Source organism: Pseudophryne corroboree, chromosome 7, assembly GCF_028390025.1.
Source record: "Pseudophryne corroboree isolate aPseCor3 chromosome 7, aPseCor3.hap2, whole genome shotgun sequence".
NCBI lineage: Eukaryota > Metazoa > Chordata > Amphibia > Anura > Myobatrachidae > Pseudophryne > Pseudophryne corroboree.
In genome coordinates this window covers 991,959-1,011,442 of record NC_086450.1, presented here as the reverse complement: position 1 = coordinate 1,011,442, position 19,484 = coordinate 991,959, and the positions used below count along the sequence as shown (strand labels likewise).

The window sequence follows — 19,484 nt, the reverse complement described above, 5'->3', positions numbered from 1 at the left end:
GAGTAACGCCACACCTCTGTACCGGCCACCATAGCGGAAATTACCCCGAGCAACAACCGAGCAGTGAGAGTAACGCCACACATCTGTACCGGCCAGCATAGCGGAAATTATCCCGAGCAACAACCGAGCGGTGAGAGTAACGCCACACCTCTGTACCGGCCAGCATAGCGGAAATTACCCCGAGCAACAACCGAGCGGTGAGAGTAACGCCACACCTCTGTACCGGCCAGCATAGCGGAAATTACCCCGAGCAACAACCGAGCGGTGAGAGTAACGCCACACCTCTGTACCGGCCACCATAGCGGAAATTACCCCGAGCAACAACCGAGCGGTGAGAGTAACGCCACACCTCTGTACCGGCCAGCATAGCGGAAATTACCCCGAGCAACAACCGAGCGGTGAGAGTAACGCCACACCTCTGTACCGGCCAGCATAGCGGAAATTACCCCGAGCAACAACCGAGCGGTGAGAGTAACGCCACACCTCTGTACCGGCCACCATAGCGGAAATTACCCCGAGCAACAACCGAGCAGTGAGAGTAACGCCACACATCTGTACCGGCCAGCATAGCGGAAATTACCCCGAGCAACAACCGAGCGGTGAGAGTAACGCCACACCTCTGTACCGGCCAGCATAGCGGAAATTACCCCGAGCAACAACCGAGCGGTGAGAGTAACGCCACACCTCTGTACCGGCCAGCATAGCGGAAATTACCCCGAGCAACAACCGAGCGGTGAGAGTAACGCCACACCTCTGTACCGGCCACCATAGCGGAAATTACCCCGAGCAACAACCGAGCGGTGAGAGTAACGCCACACCTCTGTACCGGCCAGCATAGCGGAAATTACCCCGAGCAACAACCGAGCGGTGAGAGTAACGCCACACCTCTGTACCGGCCAGCATAGCGGAAATTACCCCGAGCAACAACCGAGCGGTGAGAGTAACGCCACACCTCTGTACCGGCCAGCATAGCGGAAATTACCCCGAGCAACAACCGAGCGGTGAGAGTAACGCCACACCTCTGTACCGGCCAGCATAGCGGAAATTACCCCGAGCAACAACCGAGCGGTGAGAGTAACGCCACACCTCTGTACCGGCCAGCATAGCGGAAATTACCCCGAGCAACAACCGAGCGGTGAGAGTAACGCCACACCTCTGTACCGGCCAGCATAGCGGAAATTACCCCGAGCAAAAAACCACAACGTGTGCATTCATACAGGGTCGGATACGGGATACCTGCATCCCAAATGCTTCACTACGCAACAGAGGCGCAGTAGGCAGGTAACGCTAATCCTAACCCTCCCAGTATGTCTGTGTTATGGGATTCCAGCGTCGGCATTCTGACTGCCTCGATCCTAACTACATCACCTCATATTCCTATCAGTTGGGGTTATAACGAATAAGAAACACATTTGTTCCTCAATTTGAGCTCACAATAAGCTGTGGAAGAGTCGTCTGGCTTCTGCCATGTTGTTACTCTCTCACACTTACCTAATGCTTGGCAGAGAATGCTGGAACGCTATCCGCTATGCAGCATGAACACTGACAGTCTAACAGACAGCATATAGCCACATTGTATACTGACAGTCTAACAGACAGTACATAACCACACCGTATACTGACAGTAACAGACAGCACATAACCACATTGTATACCAACAGTCTAACAGACAGCACATAACCACATTGTATACCAGCAGTCTAACAGACAGCACATATCCACATTGTATACCAGCAGTCTAACAGACAGCACATATCCACATTTTATACCAGCAGTCTAACAGACAGCACATATCCACATTTTATACCAGCAGTCTAACAGACAGCACATATCCACATTGTATACCAGCAGTCTAACAGACAGCACATATCCACGTTGTATACCAACAGTCTAACAGACAGCACATAACCACACCGTATACTGACAGTAACAGACAGCACATAACCACATTGTATACCAACAGTCTAACAGACAGCACATAACCACATTGTATACCGACAGTCTAACAGACAGCACATAACCACATTGTATACCAGCAGTCTGACAGCACATATCCACATTGTATACCAGCAGTCTGACAGCACATATCCACATTGTATACCAACAGTCTAACAGACAGCACATAACCACATTGTATACCAGCAGTCTGACAGCACATATCCACATTGTATACCAGCAGTCTGACAGCACATATCCACATTGTATACCAACAGTCTAACAGACAGCACATATCCACGTTGTATACCAACAGTCTAACAGACAGCACATAACCACACCGTATACTGACCGCCAGGATTCATCTCCAGCCTGTTAGAATGCTCGCCACAGGTTCTATTCCCACTCTACGGGTGTTGTGGACAGCCATGAGTCGGAATAGCCCTGGCGCAGCTGTTGGCATTCTCGGCGGTCGGGATCACGGCGTCTGTATTCTGACCACCGGGATATTAACTACATCCCATTGTCTCAGAAACCCTAACCATGATAGTATCAATCTTATCAGTGCGGTAACGGCACGAGTGCATGGCGACCTTTATACCTTATAACATGTATCCCCAGACTGCCGGAAATTGCTTGGTGACCTACCAAAATTAGAATGGCAAATACTACAGCCTGTTCATCTAATATACCATGTGCACTTCAGAGGAGAGTAATGACTGTTTGATCAGAAACAAAACTGCAGCAATAAACACACACACACTTACTGTTCTGTATAAACACAATTTACTAATAAAACAGACCAGGGGCCAAATGTGATCTAATAGAGGGAGAGGTAAGTGGCAGCGAGATCAGCCTGGTTCTGCAGTGTGAGTGATGGCCACTTACCAACTCTCTCACTTCCTGACACTCTCCCTCTATTACATTTGGCCCCAGGTTTCAAAACAGTTTGATTTGCAATAGGTCCGGCAGCGGTGATAAAATTAAGGGACTATTTGGATGTGGCTCTTCACGCTCCCGCGTCTGAAGGCGGCGCTGTGTATCTGTATGAATACAATTTGTTGTCCGCTCCTCCACTCAGGATCAGCTGTGGGAGAAAGGGTGTAAGTATCAGAGCAGTACAGACTTCTAGCTCATGTGCAGCACTGTACTCACCCCGGGTTCTGTCCAGTCAACAGCAAGAACTTTATCCTCATGTGCAGCTAAATCGTAGAGAGGAGCCTTACAGCTGGGGGCAGAGAAGCGACAATCAGACGTTATTTATACACAGGTGCACGGCGCTGTACAATACTGTATGGGGGCAGAGAAGTGACAATCAGACGTTATTTATACACAGGTGCACGGCGCTGTACAATACTGTATGGGGGCAGAGAAGCGACAATCAGACGTTATTTATACACAGGTGCACGGTGCTGTACAACACTGTATGGGGGCAGAGAAGCGACAATCAGACGTTATTTATACACAGGTGCACGGTGCTGTACATTACTGTATGGGGGCAGAGAAGTGACAATCAGACGTTATTTATACACAGGTGCACGGTGCTGTACAATACTGTATGGGGGCAGAGAAGCGACAATCAGACGTTATTTATACACAGGTGCACGGTGCTGTACAATACTGTATGGGGGCAGAGAAGCGACAATCAGACGTTATTTATACACAGGTGCACGGTGCTGTACATTACTGTATGGGGGCAGAGAAGCGACAATCAGACGTTATTTATACACAGGTGCACGGTGCTGTACATTACTGTATGGGGGCAGAGAAGTGACAATCAGACGTTATTTATACACAGGTGCACAGTGCTGTACATTACTGTATGGGGGCAGAGAAGTGACAATCAGACGTTATTTATACACAGGTGCACGGCGCTGTACAATACTGTATGGGGGCAGAGAAGTGACAATCAGACGTTATTTATACACAGGTGCACGGTGCTGTACAACACTGTATGGGGGCAGAGAAGCGACAATCAGACGTTATTTATACACAGGTGCACGGTGCTGTACAACACTGTATGGGGGCAGAGAAGTGACAGACGTTATTTATACACAGGTGCACGGTGCTGTACAACACTGTATGGGGGCAGAGAAGCGACAATCAGACGTTATTTATAAAACGATGCACGGCGCTGTACAACACTGTATGGGGGCAGAGAAGTGACAGACGTTATTTATACACAGGTGCACGGTGCTGTACAACACTGTATGGGGGCAGAGAAGCGACAATCAGACGTTATTTATACACAGGTGCACGGTGCTGTACAATACTGTATGGGGGCAGAGAAGTGACAATCAGACGTTATTTATACACAGGTGCACGGTGCTGTACAATACTGTATGGGGGCAGAGAAGTGACAATCAGACATTATTTATACACAGGTGCACGGTGCTGTACAATACTGTATGGGGGCAGAGAAGTGACAATCAGACGTTATTTATACACAGGTGCACGGTGCTGTACAATACTGTATGGGGGCAGAGAAGTGACAATCAGACGTTATTTATACACAGGTGCACGGTGCTGTACAATACTGTATGGGGGCAGAGAAGTGACAATCAGACGTTATTTATACACAGGTGCACGGTGCTGTACAATACTGTATGGGGGCAGAGAAGTGACTATCAGACGTTATTTATACACAGGTGCACGGTGCTGTACATTACTGTATGGGGGCAGAGAAGTGACAATCAGACTTTCTCTAACGTCCTAGTGGATGCTGGGAACTCCGAAAGGACCATGGGGAATAGCGGCTCCGCAGGAGACTGGGCACAACTAAAAGAAAGCTTTTAGACTACCTGGTGTGCACTGGCTCCTCCCACTATGACCCTCCTCCAAGCCTCAGTTAGATTTTGTGCCCGGCTGAGCAGGATGCACACTAGGGGCTCTCCTGAGCTCCTAGAAAGAAAGTTTATTTTAGGTTTTTTATTTTACAGTGAGACCTGCTGGCAACAGGCTCACTGCATCGAGGGACTAAGGGGAGAAGAAGCGAACCTACCTGCTTGCAGCCGGATTGGGCTTCTTAGGCTACTGGACACCATTAGCTCCAGAGGGATCGACCGCATGGAACTGGCCTTGGTGTTCGTTCCCGGAGCCGCGCCGCCGTCCCCCTTACAGAGCCAGAAGCAAGAAGAGGTCCGGAAAATCGGCGGCAGAAGACATCAGTCTTCACCAAGGTAGCGCACAGCACTGCCGCTGTGCGCCATTGCTCCTCATACACACTTCACACTCCGGTCACTGAGGGTGCAGGGCGCTAGGGGGGGGCGCCCTGAGCAGCAATAAAAACACCTTGGCTGGCAAATTATCACATATATAGCCTCTGGGGCTATATATTGTGATATAATACCCCTGCCAGAATCCATATAAAAGCGGGAGAAAAGTCAGCGAAAAAGGGGCGGAGCTATCTCCCTCAGCACACTGGCGCCATTTTCTCTTCACAGTGCTGTACAATACTGTATGGGGGCAGAGAAGTGACAATCAGACGTTATTTATACACAGGTGCACGGTGCTGTACATTACTGTATGGGGGCAGAGAAGTGACAATCAGACGTTATTTATAAAACGATGCACGGCGCTGTACAATACTGTATGGGGGCATTACTAGGAGAGAGGTACGTTCCATACATGTGCTGGTGCACGGCGCTGTACAATACCGTACGGGGACATTACTAGGAGAGAGGTACGTTCCATACATGTGCTGGTGCACGGCGCTGTACAATACCGTACGGGGGCATTACTAGGAGAGAGGTACGTTCCATACATGTGCTGGTGCACGGCACTGTACAATACCGTACGGGGGCATTATTAGAAGAGAGGTACGTTCCATACATGTGCTGGTGCACGGCGCTGTACAATACCGTACGGGGACATTACTAGGAGAGAGGTACGTTCCATACATGTGCTGGTGCACGGCGCTGTACAATACCATACGGGGGCATTACTAGGAGAGAGGTACGTTCGGTGCACGGCGCTGTACAATACCGTACGGGGGCATTGCTAGGAGAGAGGTACGTTCCATACATGTGCTGGTGCACGGCGCTGTACAATACCGTACGGGGGCATTACTAGGAGAGAGGTACGTTCCATACATGTGCTGGTGCACGGCGCTGTACAATACCGTACGGGGGCATTACTAGGAGAGAGGTACGTTCCATACATGTGCTGGTGCACGGCGCTGTACAATACCATACGGGGGCATTACTAGGAGAGAGGTACGTTCCATACATGTGCTGGTGCACGGCGCTGTACAATACCGTACGGGGGCATTACTAGGAGAGAGGTACGTTCCATACATGTGCTGGTGCACGGCGCTGTACAATACCGTACGGGGGCATTACTAGGAGAGAGGTACGTTCCATACATGTGCTGGTGCACGGCGCTGTACAATACCGTACGGGGGCATTACTAGGAGAGAGGTACGTTCCATACATGTGCTGGTGCACGGCGCTGTACAATACCGTACGGGGGCATTACTAGGAGAGAGGTACGTTCCATACATGTGCTGGTGCACGGCGCTGTACAATACCGTACGGGGGCATTACTAGGAGAGAGGTACGTTCCATACATGTGCTGGTGCACGGCGCTGTACAATACCGTACGGGGGCATTATTAGAAGAGAGGTACGTTCCATACATGTGCTGGTGCACGGCGCTGTACAATACCGTACGGGGGCATTACTAGGAGAGAGGTACGTTCCATACATGTGCTGGTGCACGGCGCTGTACAATACCGTACGGGGGCATTACTAGGAGAGAGGTACGTTCCATACATGTGCTGGTGCACGGCGCTGTACAATACCGTACGGGGGCATTACTAGGAGAGAGGTACGTTCCATACATGTGCTGGTGCACGGCGCTGTACAATACCGTACGGGGGCATTATTAGAAGAGAGGTACGTTCCATACATGTGCTGGTGCACGGCGCTGTACAATACCGTACGGGGGCATTACTAGGAGAGAGGTACGTTCCATACATGTGCTGGTGCACGGCGCTGTACAATACCGTACGGGGGCATTACTAGGAGAGAGGTACGTTCCATACATGTGCTGGTGCACGGCGCTGTACTTTACCGTACGGGGGCATTACTAGGAGAGAAGTGCGTTCCATACATGTGCTGGTGCACGGCGCTGTACAATACCGTACGGGGGCATTACTAGGAGAGAGGTACGTTCCATACATGTGCTGGTGCACGGCACTGTACAATACCGTACGGGGGCATTACTAGGAGAGAGGTACGTTCCATACATGTGCTGGTGCACGGCGCTGTACAATACCGTACGGGGGCATTACTAGGAGAGAGGTACGTTCCATACATGTGCTGGTGCACGGCGCTGTACAATACGGTATGGAGGCATTACTAGGAGAGAGGTACGTTCCATACATGTGCTGGTGCACGGCGCTGTACAATACCGTACGGGGGCATTACTAGGAGAGAGGTACGTTCCATACATGTGCTGGTGCACGGCGCTGTACAATACCGTACGGGGGCATTACTAGGAGAGAGGTACGTTCCATACATGTGCTGGTGCACGGCGCTGTACAATACCGTACGGGGGCATTACTAGGAGAGAGGTACGTTCCATACATGTGCTGGTGCACGGCGCTGTACAATACCGTACGGGGGCATTACTAGGAGAGAGGTACGTTCCATACATGTGCTGGTGCACGGCGCTGTACAATACCGTACGGGGGCATTACTAGGAGAGAGGTACGTTCCATACTTGTGCACGGCGCTGTACAATACCGTACGGGGGCATTACTAGGAGAGAGGTACGTTCCATACATGTGCTGGTGCACGGCGCTGTACAATACCATACGGGGGCATTACTAGGAGAGGTACGTTCCATACATGTGCTGGTGCACGGCGCTGTACAATACCGTACGGGGGCATTACTAGGAGAGAGGTACGTTCCATACATGTGCTGGTGCACGGCGCTGTACAATACCATACGGGGGCATTACTAGGAGAGGTACGTTCCATACATGTGCTGGTGCACGGCGCTGTACAATACCGTACGGGGGCATTACTAGGAGAGAGGTACGTTCCATACATGTGCTGGTGCACGGCGCTGTACAATACCGTACGGGGGCATTACTAGGAGAGAGGTACGTTCCATACATGTGCTGGTGCACGGCGCTGTACAATACCGTACGGGGGCATTACTAGGAGAGAAGTGCGTTCCATACATGTGCTGGTGCACGGCGCTGTACAATACCGTACGGGGGCATTACTAGGAGAGAGGTACGTTCCATACATGTGCTGGTGCACGGCGCTGTACAATACGGTATGGAGGCATTACTAGGAGAGAGGTACGTTCCATACATGTGCTGGTGCACGGCGCTGTACAATACCGTACGGGGGCATTACTAGGAGAGAGGTACGTTCCATACATGTGCTGGTGCACGGCGCTGTACAATACGGTATGGAGGCATTACTAGGAGAGAGGTACGTTCCATACATGTGCTGGTGCACGGCGCTGTACAATACCGTACGGGGGCATTACTAGGAGAGAGGTACGTTCCATACATGTGCTGGTGCACGGCGCTGTACAATACCGTACGGGGGCATTACTAGGAGAGAGGTACGTTCCATACATGTGCTGGTGCACGGCGCTGTACAATACCGTACGGGGGCATTACTAGGAGAGGTGCGTTCCATACATGTGCTGGTGCACGGCGCTGTACAATACCGTACGGGGGCATTACTAGGAGAGGTACGTTCCATACATGTGCTGGTGCACGGCGCTGTACAATACCGTACGGGGGCATTACTAGGAGAGGTACGTTCCATACATGTGCTGGTGCACGGCGCTGTACAATACCGTACGGGGGCATTACTAGGAGAGGTACGTTCCATACATGTGCTGGTGCACGGCACTGTACAATACCGTACGGGGGCATTACTAGGAGAGAGGTACGTTCCATACATGTGCTGGTGCACGGCACTGTACAATACCGTACGGGGGCATTACTAGGAGAGAGGTACGTTCGGTGCACGGCGCTGTACAATACCGTACGGGGGCATTACTAGGAGAGAGGTACGTTCCATACATGTGCTGGTGCACGGCGCTGTACAATACCGTACGGGGGCATTACTAGGAGAGAGGTACGTTCCATACATGTGCTGGTGCACGGCGCTGTACAATACCGTACGGGGGCATTACTAGGAGAGAGGTACGTTCCATACATGTGCTGGTGCACGGCGCTGTACAATACCGTACGGGGACATTACTAGGAGAGAGGTACGTTCCATACATGTGCTGGTGCACGGCACTGTACAACACCGTACGGGGACATTACTAGGAGAGAGGTACGTTCCATACATGTGCTGGTGCACGGCGCTGTACAATACCGTACGGGGGCATTACTAGGAGAGAGGTACGTTCCATACATGTGCTGGTGCACGGCGCTGTACAATACCGTACGGGGGCATTACTAGGAGAGAGGTACGTTCCATACATGTGCTGGTGCACGGCGCTGTACAATACCGTACGGGGGCATTACTAGGAGAGAGGTACGTTCCATACTTGTGCTGGTACACGGCGCTGTACAATACCGTACGGGGGCATTACTAGGAGAGAGGTACGTTCGGTGCACGGCGCTGTACAATACCGTACGGGGGCATTACTAGGAGAGAGGTACGTTCCATACATGTGCTGGTACACGGCGCTGTACAATACCGTACGGGGGCATTACTAGGAGAGAGGTACGTTCCATACATGTGCTGGTGCACGGCGCTGTACAATACCGTACGGGGGCATTACTAGGAGAGAGGTACGTTCCATACTTGTGCTGGTGCACGGCGCTGTACAATACCATACGGGGGCATTACTAGGAGAGAGGTACGTTCCATACATGTGCTGGTGCACGGCGCTGTACAATACCGTACGGGGGCATTACTAGGAGAGAGGTACGTTCCATACATGTGCTGGTGCACGGCGCTGTACAATACCGTACGGGGGCATTACTAGGAGAGAGGTACGTTCCATACATGTGCTGGTGCACGGCGCTGTACAATACCGTACGGGGGCATTACTAGGAGAGAGGTACGTTCCATACATGTGCTGGTGCACGGCGCTGTACAATACCGTACGGGGGCATTACTAGGAGAGAGGTACGTTCCATACATGTGCTGGTGCACGGCGCTGTACAATACCATACGGGGACATTACTAGGAGAGAGGTACGTTCCATACATGTGCTGGTGCACGGCACTGTACAACACCGTACTGGGGCATTACTAGGAGAGAGGTACGTTCGGTGCACGGCGCTGTACAATACCGTACGGGGGCATTACTAGGAGAGAGGTACGTTCCATACATGTGCTGGTACACGGCGCTGTACAATACCGTACGGGGGCATTACTAGGAGAGAGGTACGTTCCATACATGTGCTGGTGCACGGCGCTGTACAATACCGTACGGGGGCATTACTAGGAGAGAGGTACGTTCCATACATGTGCTGGTGCACGGCGCTGTACAATACCGTACGGGGGCATTACTAGGAGAGAGGTACGTTCCATACATGTGCTGGTGCACGGCGCTGTACAATACCGTACGGGGGCATTACTAGGAGAGAAGTGCGTTCCATACATGTGCTGGTGCACGGCGCTGTACAATACCGTACGGGGGCATTACTAGGAGAGGTACGTTCCATACATGTGCTGGTGCACGGCGCTGTACAATACCGTACGGGGGCATTACTAGGAGAGAGGTACGTTCCATACATGTGCTGGTGCACGGCGCTGTACAATACCGTACGGGGGCATTACTAGGAGAGAAGTGCGTTCCATACATGTGCTGGTGCACGGCGCTGTACAATACCGTACGGGGGCATTACTAGGAGAGAGGTACGTTCCATACATGTGCTGGTGCACGGCGCTGTACAATACCGTACGGGGGCTTTACTAGGAGAGAGGTACGTTCCATACATGTGCTGGTGCACGGCGCTGTACAATACCGTACGGGGGCATTACTAGGAGAGAGGTACGTTCCATACATGTGCTGGTGCACGGCGCTGTACAATACCGTACGGGGGCATTACTAGGAGAGAGGTACGTTCCATACATGTGCTGGTGCACGGCGCTGTACAATACCGTACGGGGGCATTACTAGGAGAGAGGTACGTTCCATACATGTGCTGGTGCACGGCACTGTACAATACCATACGGGGGCATTACTAGGAGAGAGGTACGTTCCATACATGTGCTGGTGCACGGCGCTGTACAATACCGTACGGGGGCATTACTAGGAGAGATGTGCGTTCCATACATGTGCTGGTGCACGGCGCTGTACAATACCGTACGGGGGCATTACTAGGAGAGAGGTACGTTCCATACATGTGCTGGTGCACGGCGCTGTACAATACCGTACGGGGACATTACTAGGAGAGAGGTACGTTCCATACATGTGCTGGTGCACGGCGCTGTACAATACCATACGGGGGCATTACTAGGAGAGAGGTACGTTCCATACATGTGCTGGTGCACGGCGCTGTACAATACCGTACGGGGGCATTACTAGGAGAGAGGTACGTTCCATACATGTGCTGGTGCACGGCGCTGTACAATACCGTACGGGGGCATTACTAGGAGAGAGGTACGTTCCATACATGTGCTGGTGCACGGCGCTGTACAATACCGTACGGGGGCATTACTAGGAGAGAGGTACGTTCCATACATGTGCTGGTGCACGGCGCTGTACAATACCGTACGGGGGCATTACTAGGAGAGAGGTACGTTCCATACATGTGCTGGTGCACGGCGCTGTACAATACCGTACGGGGGCATTACTAGGAGAGAGGTACGTTCCATACATGTGCTGGTGCACGGCGCTGTACAATACCGTACGGGGGCATTACTAGGAGAGAGGTACGTTCCATACATGTGCTGGTGCACGGCGCTGTACAATACCATACGGGTGCATTATTAGAAGAGAGGTACGTTCCATACATGTGCTGGTGCACGGCGCTGTACAATACCGTACGGGGGCATTACTAGGAGAGAGGTACGTTCCATACATGTGCTGGTGCACGGCGCTGTACAATACCGTACGGGGGCATTACTAGGAGAGAGGTACGTTCCATACATGTGCTGGTGCACGGCGCTGTACAATACCGTACGGGGGCATTACTAGGAGAGAAGTGCGTTCCATACATGTGCTGGTGCACGGCGCTGTACAATACCGTACGGGGGCATTACTAGGAGAGAGGTACGTTCCATACATGTGCTGGTGCACGGCGCTGTACAATACCGTACGGGGGCATTACTAGGAGAGAGGTACGTTCCATACATGTGCTGGTGCACGGCGCTGTACAATACCGTACGGGGGCATTACTAGGAGAGAAGTGCGTTCCATACATGTGCTGGTGCACGGCACTGTACAATACCGTACGGGGGCATTACTAGGAGAGGTACGTTCCATACATGTGCTGGTGCACGGCGCTGTACAATACCGTACGGGGGCATTACTAGGAGAGAGGTACGTTCCATACATGTGCTGGTGCACGGCGCTGTACAATACCGTACGGGGGCATTACTAGGAGAGAGGTACGTTCCATACATGTGCTGGTGCACGGCGCTGTACAATACCGTACGGGGGCATTACTAGGAGAGAGGTACGTTCCATACATGTGCTGGTGCACGGCGCTGTACAATACCGTACGGGGGCATTATTAGAAGAGAGGTACGTTCCATACATGTGCTGGTGCACGGCGCTGTATAATACCGTACGGGGACATTACTAGGAGAGAGGTACGTTCGGTGCACGGCGCTGTACAGTCTAGAACAGGGGTGGGCAATTATTTCAGCTGTGGGGCCGCTTAACACTTCCAGCGAATATTCGAGGGCAACACACAAAATACTCAAAAAGAGATCCTTTTTACACATTACGGCAGACAGCGTACCCCCTTTTTACACATTATGGCAGACCGCGTCCCCTTTTTACACATTACGGCAGACAGCGTCCCCTTTTCTCTGACGTCCTAGTGGATGCTGGGAACTCCGTAAGGACCATGGGGAATAGCGGGCTCCGAAGGAGGCTGGGCACTCTAGAAAGATTTATGACTACCTGGTGTGCACTGGCTCCTCCCACTATGACCCTCCTCCAAGCCTCAGTTAGATTTTGTGCCCGGCCGAGGTTGGATGCACACTAGGGGCTCTCCTGAGCCCTTAGAAAGAAAGTATATAATTAGGTTTTTTATTTTACAGTGAGACCTGCTGGCAACAGGCTCACTGCAGCGAGGGACTAAGGGGAGAAGAAGCGAACCTACCTGCTTGCAGCCACCTTGGGCTTCTTAGGCTACTGGACACCATTAGCTCCAGAGGGATCGACCGCATGGAACTGGCCTTGGTGTTCGGTCCCGGAGCCGCGCCGCCGTCCCCCTTACAGAGCCAGAAGCAAGAAGAGGTCCGGAAAATCGGCGGCAGAAGACATCAGTCTTCACCAAGGTAGCGCACAGCACTGCAGCTGTGCGCCATTGCTCCTCACACACACTTCACACTCCGGTCACTGAGGGTGCAGGGCGCTGGGGGGGGGCGCCCTGAGAAGCAATTATAACACCTTGGCTGGCAAAAATACCACAATATATAGCCCCAGAGGCTATATATGTGGAAAATACCCCTGCCAGAATCCAGAAAAAAGCGGGAGAATAGTCCGCGGTAAAGGGGCGGAGCTATCTCCTGCAGCACACTGGCGCCATTTCTCCTTCACAGATCCGCTGGAAGGAAGCTCCCTGGCTCTCCCCTGCAGTCTACACTACAGAAAAGGGTAAAAAAAGAGAGGGGGGGCACTAAATTTAGGCGCTGTATAAATTATATAGAAAAAGCAGCTATAGGGGACATAACTCAGTTAGTCCCTGCATTATATAGCGCTCTGGTGTGTGCTGGCATACTCTTACTCTGTCCCCCCAAAGGGCTTTTGTGGGTCCTGTCCTCTGTTGGAGCATTCCTTGTGTGTGTGCGGTGTGTCGGTACGGCTGTGTCGACATGTTTGATGAGGATAATGATGTGGAGACGGAGCAGATGCCTTTAGAAGGGATGTCACCCCCTGCGGGGTAGACACCTGAGTGGTTGAGCTTATGGAAAAAAATGAGTGCACGTATAGACTCCTTACATAAGAAATTTGACGACATGCCAAATGTGGAACAAGCTGACTTCTCAGCTCGTGCCTGTCCAGGCGTCGCACAGGTCATCAGGGGCTCTAAAACGCCCGCTACCTCAGATCGCAGACCCAGATGTCGACACTGATACTGACACCAGTGTCGACGACGATGAGTCTAACCTGATGCCCACTAAGGCCATTCACTGCATGATTGAGGCAATGAAAGAGGTGTTACACATTTCTGATATAACTACAGGTACCACTAAAAAGGGTATTATGTTTGGGGAGAAAAAACTACCCGTAGTTTTTCCCCCATCAGATGAATTAAATGAAGTGTGTGAAGAAGCGTGGGCTTTCCCTGATAAAAAATTGGTAATTCCTAAGAAGGTACTAATGGCGTTCCCTTTCCCGCCAGAGGATAGGTCACGTTGGGAAACTCCCCCTAGGGTGGATAAAGCGCTCACACGTTTGTCTAAAAAGGTGGCACTACCGTCTCCGGATACGGCCGCCCTCAAGGAACCTGCTGATAGAAAGCAGGAGGCGATCCTGAAGTCTGTATACACACACTCAGGCATTATACTTAGGCCAGCTATTGCGTCAGCATGGATGTGCAGTGCTGCCGCTGCGTGGTCAGATTCCCTGTCAGAAAATATTGACACCCTAGACAGGGACACTATTCTGCTAACCATAGAGCATATAAAAGACTCAGTCTTATACATGAGAGATGCACAGAGGGAAATCTGCCGACTGGCATCTAAAGTAAGTGCACTGTCAATTTCTGCCAGGAGAGGCTTATGGACTCGCCAGTGGACAGGAGATGCAGATTCAAAAAATCACATGGAAGTGTTACCATATAAGGGTGAGGAATTATTTGGGGATGGTCTCTCGGACCTAGTTTCCACAGCAACGTCTGGGAAGTCAGCATTTTTACCCCATGTCCACTCACAGCCTAAGAAGGCGCCGTTTTATCAGGTTCAGTCCTTTCGGACCCAGAAAAACAGGCGTGGAGAAGGCGGGTCTTTTCTATCCAGAGGCAGAGGTAGGGGAAAAAGGCTGCAACAAACAGCAGGTTCCCAGGAGCAAAAGTCCTCCCCCGCTTCTTCTGCCAAGTCCGCCGCATGACGGTGGGGCTCCACAGGCGGAGCCAGGTACGGTGGGGGGCCGCCTCAAGAGTTTCAGCGATCAGTGGGCTCGCTCACAGGTGGATCCCTGGATCCTTCAAATAGTATCTCAGGGGTACAAACTGGAATTCGAGGCGTCTCCACCCCACCGGTTCCTAAAATCTGCCTTGCCGATTGCTCCCTCAGACAGGGAGGCGGTGCTAGCGGCAATTCACAAGCTGTATTCCCAGCAGGTGATAATCAAGGTACCCCTACTTCAACAAGGCCGGGGTTACTATTCCACAATGTTTGTGGTACCGAAACCGGACGGTTCGGTGAGACCCATTTTAAATTTGAAATCCTTGAACACATACATAAAAAAAATTCAAGTTCAAGATGGAATCGCTCAGGGCGGTTATTGCGAGCCTGGACGAGGGGGATTACATGGTATCCCTGGACATCAAGGATGCTTACTTGCATGTCCCCATTTACCATCCTCACCAGGAGTACCTCAGATTTGTGGTACAGGATTGCCATTACCAATTCCAGACGCTGCCGTTTGGACTGTCCACGGCACCGAGGGTATTTACCAAGGTTATGGCGGAAATGATGATACTCCTTAGAAAAAAGGGAGTTTTAATTATCCCGTACTTGGACGATCTCCTAATAAAAGCGAGGTCCAAGGAACAGTTGGTGGGAGTAGCACTATCTCAGGAGGTGCTGCACCAGCACGGCTGGATTCTGAATATCCCGAAGTCACAGCTGGTTCCGACGACACGGCTACTGTTCCTGGGTATGATTCTGGATACAGTCCAGAAAAAAGTGTTTCTCCCGGAGGAGAAAGCCAGGGAGTTGTCATCTCTAGTCAGAGACCTCCTGAAACCAAAACAGGTATCAGTGCATCGCTGCACGCGGGTCCTGGGAAAGATGGTGGCTTCTTACGAAGCAATTCCCTTCGGCAGGTTCCATGCCAGAATCTTTCAGTGGGACCTGTTGGACCAGTGGTCCGGATCGCATCTTCAGATGCATCGCTTAATAACCCTGTCTCCAAGAACCAGGGTGTCTATACTGTGGTGGCTGCAGAGTGCCCATCTTCTAGAGGGCCGCAGGTTCGGCATACAGGACTGGGTCCTGGTGACCACGGATGCCAGCCTTCGAGGCTGGGGGGCAGTCACACAGGGAAGAAACTTCCAAGGACTATGGTCGAGTCAGGAGACTTCCCTTCACATAAATATTCTGGAACTAAGGGCCATCTACAATGCCCTAAGTCAAGCAAAATCCCTGCTCCTACACCAGCCGGTGCTGATCCAGTCAGGCAACATCACAGCAGTCGCCCATGTAAATCGACAGGGCGGCACAAGAAGCAGGATGGCGATGGCAGAAGCCACAAGAATCCTCCGATGGGCGGAGAATCATGTACTAGCACTGTCAGCAGTGTTCATTCCGGGAGCGGACAACTGGGAAGCAGACTTCCTCAGCAGACACGACCTCCACCCGGGAGAGTGGGGACTTCATCCAGAAGTCTTCCAGATGCTGGTAAACCGTTGGGAAAAACCACAGGTGGACATGATGGCGTCCCGCCTCAACAAAAAGTTAAAAAGATATTGCGCCAGGTCAAGGGACCCTCAGGCGGTAGCTGTGGACGCTCTAGTGACACCGTGGGTGTACCAGTCGGTTTATGTGTTCCCTCCTCTGCCTCTCATACCAAAGGTATTGAGAATAATAAGAAAGCTCTTGTGGTTCCGGATTGGCCAAGACGAGCGTGGTACCCGGAACTTCAAGAGATGCTCTCAGAGGACCCGTGGCCTCTACCGCTCAGACAGGACCTGCTACAGCAGGGGCCCTGTCTGTTCCAAGACTTACCACGGCTGCGTTTGACGGCATGGCGGTTGAACACCGGATCCTAAAGGAAAAGGGTATTCCGGAAGAAGTCATTCCTACGCTTATTAAGGCCAGGAAAGATGTTACGGCAAAGCATTATCACCGCATATGGCGGAAATATGTTGCATGGTGCGAGGCCAAAAAGGCCCCAACAGAGGAATTTCAACTAGGTCGATTTCTGCTTTTCCTGCAAGCAGGAGTGAATATGGGCCTAAAACTAGGCTCCATTAAAGTACAGATCTCGGCTCTGTCGATTTTCTTTCAAAAAGAACTAGCTTCAGTACCTGAAGTTTAGACATTTGTAAAAGGAGTGCTGCATATTCAGCCCCCGTTTGTGCCTCCTGTGGCACCTTGGGATCTCAACGTGGTGTTGAGTTTCTTAAAATCACATTGGTTTGAGCCACTAAAAACCGTGGATCTGAAATATCTCGCGTGGAAAGTGGTCATGTTATTGGCCTTGGCTTCGGCCAGGCGTGTGTCAGAATTGGCGGCTTTATCATGTAAAAGCCCTTATCTGATTTTCCATATGGATAGGGCAGAATTGAGGACTCGTCCCCAATTTCTCCCTAAGGTGGTGTCAGCGTTTCACCTGAACCAGCCTATTGTGGTGCCTGCGGCTACTAGGGATTTGGAGGACTCCAAGTTGCTAGACGTTGTCAGGGCCCTGAAAATATATGTTTCCAGGACGGCTGGAGTCAGAAAATCTGACTCGCTGTTTATCCTGTATGCACCCAACAAGCTGGGTGCTCCTGCTTCTAAGCAGTCTATTGCTCGCTGGATTTGTAGTACAATTCAGCTTGCACATTCTGTGGCAGGCCTGCCACAGCCAAAATCTGTAAATGCCCATTCCACAAGGAAGGTGGGCTCATCTTGGGCGGCTGCCCGAGGGGTCTCGGCTTTACAACTTTGCCGAGCAGCTACTTGGTCAGGAGCAAATACGTTTGTAAAATTCTACAAAATTGATACCCTGGCTGAGGAGGACCTGGAGTTCTCTCATTCGGTGCTGCAGAGTCATCCGCACTCTCCCGCCCGTTTGGGAGCTTTGGTATAATCCCCATGGTCCTTACGGAGTTCCCAGCATCCACTAGGACGTCAGAGAAAATAAGAATTTACTCACCGGTAATTCTATTTCTCGTAGTCCGTAGTGGATGCTGGGCGCCCATCCCAAGTGCGGATTGTCTGCATTACTTGTAAATAGTTATTGTTAACTAAAGGGTTATTGTTGAGCCATCTGTTGAGAGGCTCAGTTGTTTTCATACTGTCAAACTGGATATAGTATCACGAGTTGTACGGTGTGATTGGTGTGGCTGGTAAGAGTCTTACCCGGGATTCTAAATCCTTCCTTATTATGTCAGCTCGTCCGGGCACAGTGTCCTAACTGAGGCTTGGAGGAGGGTCATAGTGGGAGGAGCCAGTGCACACCAGGTAGTCATAAATCTTTCTAGAGTGCCCAGCCTCCTTCGGAGCCCGCTATTCCCCATGGTCCTTACGGAGTTCCCAGCATCCACTACGGACTATGAGAAATAGAATTACCGGTGAGTAAATTCTTATTTTTACACATTACGGCAGACAGCGTGCCCCCTTTTTACACATTACGACAGACAGCGTGCCCTTTTTACACATTACGACAGACAGCGTGCCCTTTTTACACATTACGACAAACAGCGTGCCCTTTTTACACATTACGACAGACAGCGTGCCCTTTTTACACATTACGACAGACAGCGTCCCCTTTTTACACATTACGGCAGACAGCGCCCCCATTTTTACACATTACGGCAGACAGCGCACCCGTTTTTACACATTACGGCAGACAGCGCCCCCGTTTTTACACATTACGGCAGACAGCGCACCCGTTTTTACACATTACGGCAGACAGCGCCCCCGTTTTTACACATTACGGCAGACAGCGCCCCCGTTTTTACACATTACGGCAGACAGCGCCCCCCGTTTTTGCACATTACAGCAGACAGCGCCCCCGTTTTTACACATTACAGCAGACAGCGCCCCCATTTTTACACATTACGGCAGACAGCGCCCCCGTTTTTACACATTACGGCAGACAGTCCCTACCCCCCTCCCCTAAACCCATATTGCAGTTTTTAACTCCCCTCCCTCCCCACCCCTAAACCTATATAGCAGCTAAAGCAGTGATCCAGGGGCTGGCTGGACAGGGGGTTTACCAGTTTGTCACAGTGGCAGACGATCCCCGCTGTCCGATGATCCGCGCTGCTGCCGGGCGGAGTCACTGCTGATGTGGCCTCTCCTGCTACCGCTCGCTGCCCGCCGCTTCCTCTCCTCACTGGCCGCCGCTCCTGCTCACTGCAGTGCCCGCCCCCGTGCCGCCCAGCGCATGATAACAGAGGAATTCTCGGTCAGCTGACCCTGTGACGTGACCGGGATTTCCTCAGCGGCGCCGCGTCTGAAAGCAGTGCAAAGACAAGCGGCATGTCGGGCCGCTTGTCATT

General features: G+C 51.7%; 1 protein-coding gene across 1 annotated transcript in view; it reads right to left on the bottom strand.

Annotated features, from left to right (window-relative positions):
• Positions 1 to 2,704: 2,704 nt before the first annotated feature.
• The window catches only part of WDR12 (WD repeat domain 12), a 35,051-nt gene continuing 18,271 nt past the window's right edge, over positions 2,705 to 19,484 (bottom strand). Inside the window, exons 4-5 of the mRNA XM_063932589.1 lie at positions 3,091 to 3,163; positions 2,705 to 3,022 (exon numbers count right to left, since the gene is read on the bottom strand). Coding sequence (XP_063788659.1) covers positions 2,945 to 3,022; positions 3,091 to 3,163 — 151 coding nt within the window. The 3' untranslated portion in view covers positions 2,705 to 2,944. The remainder of the gene's footprint in view (positions 3,023 to 3,090; positions 3,164 to 19,484) is intronic.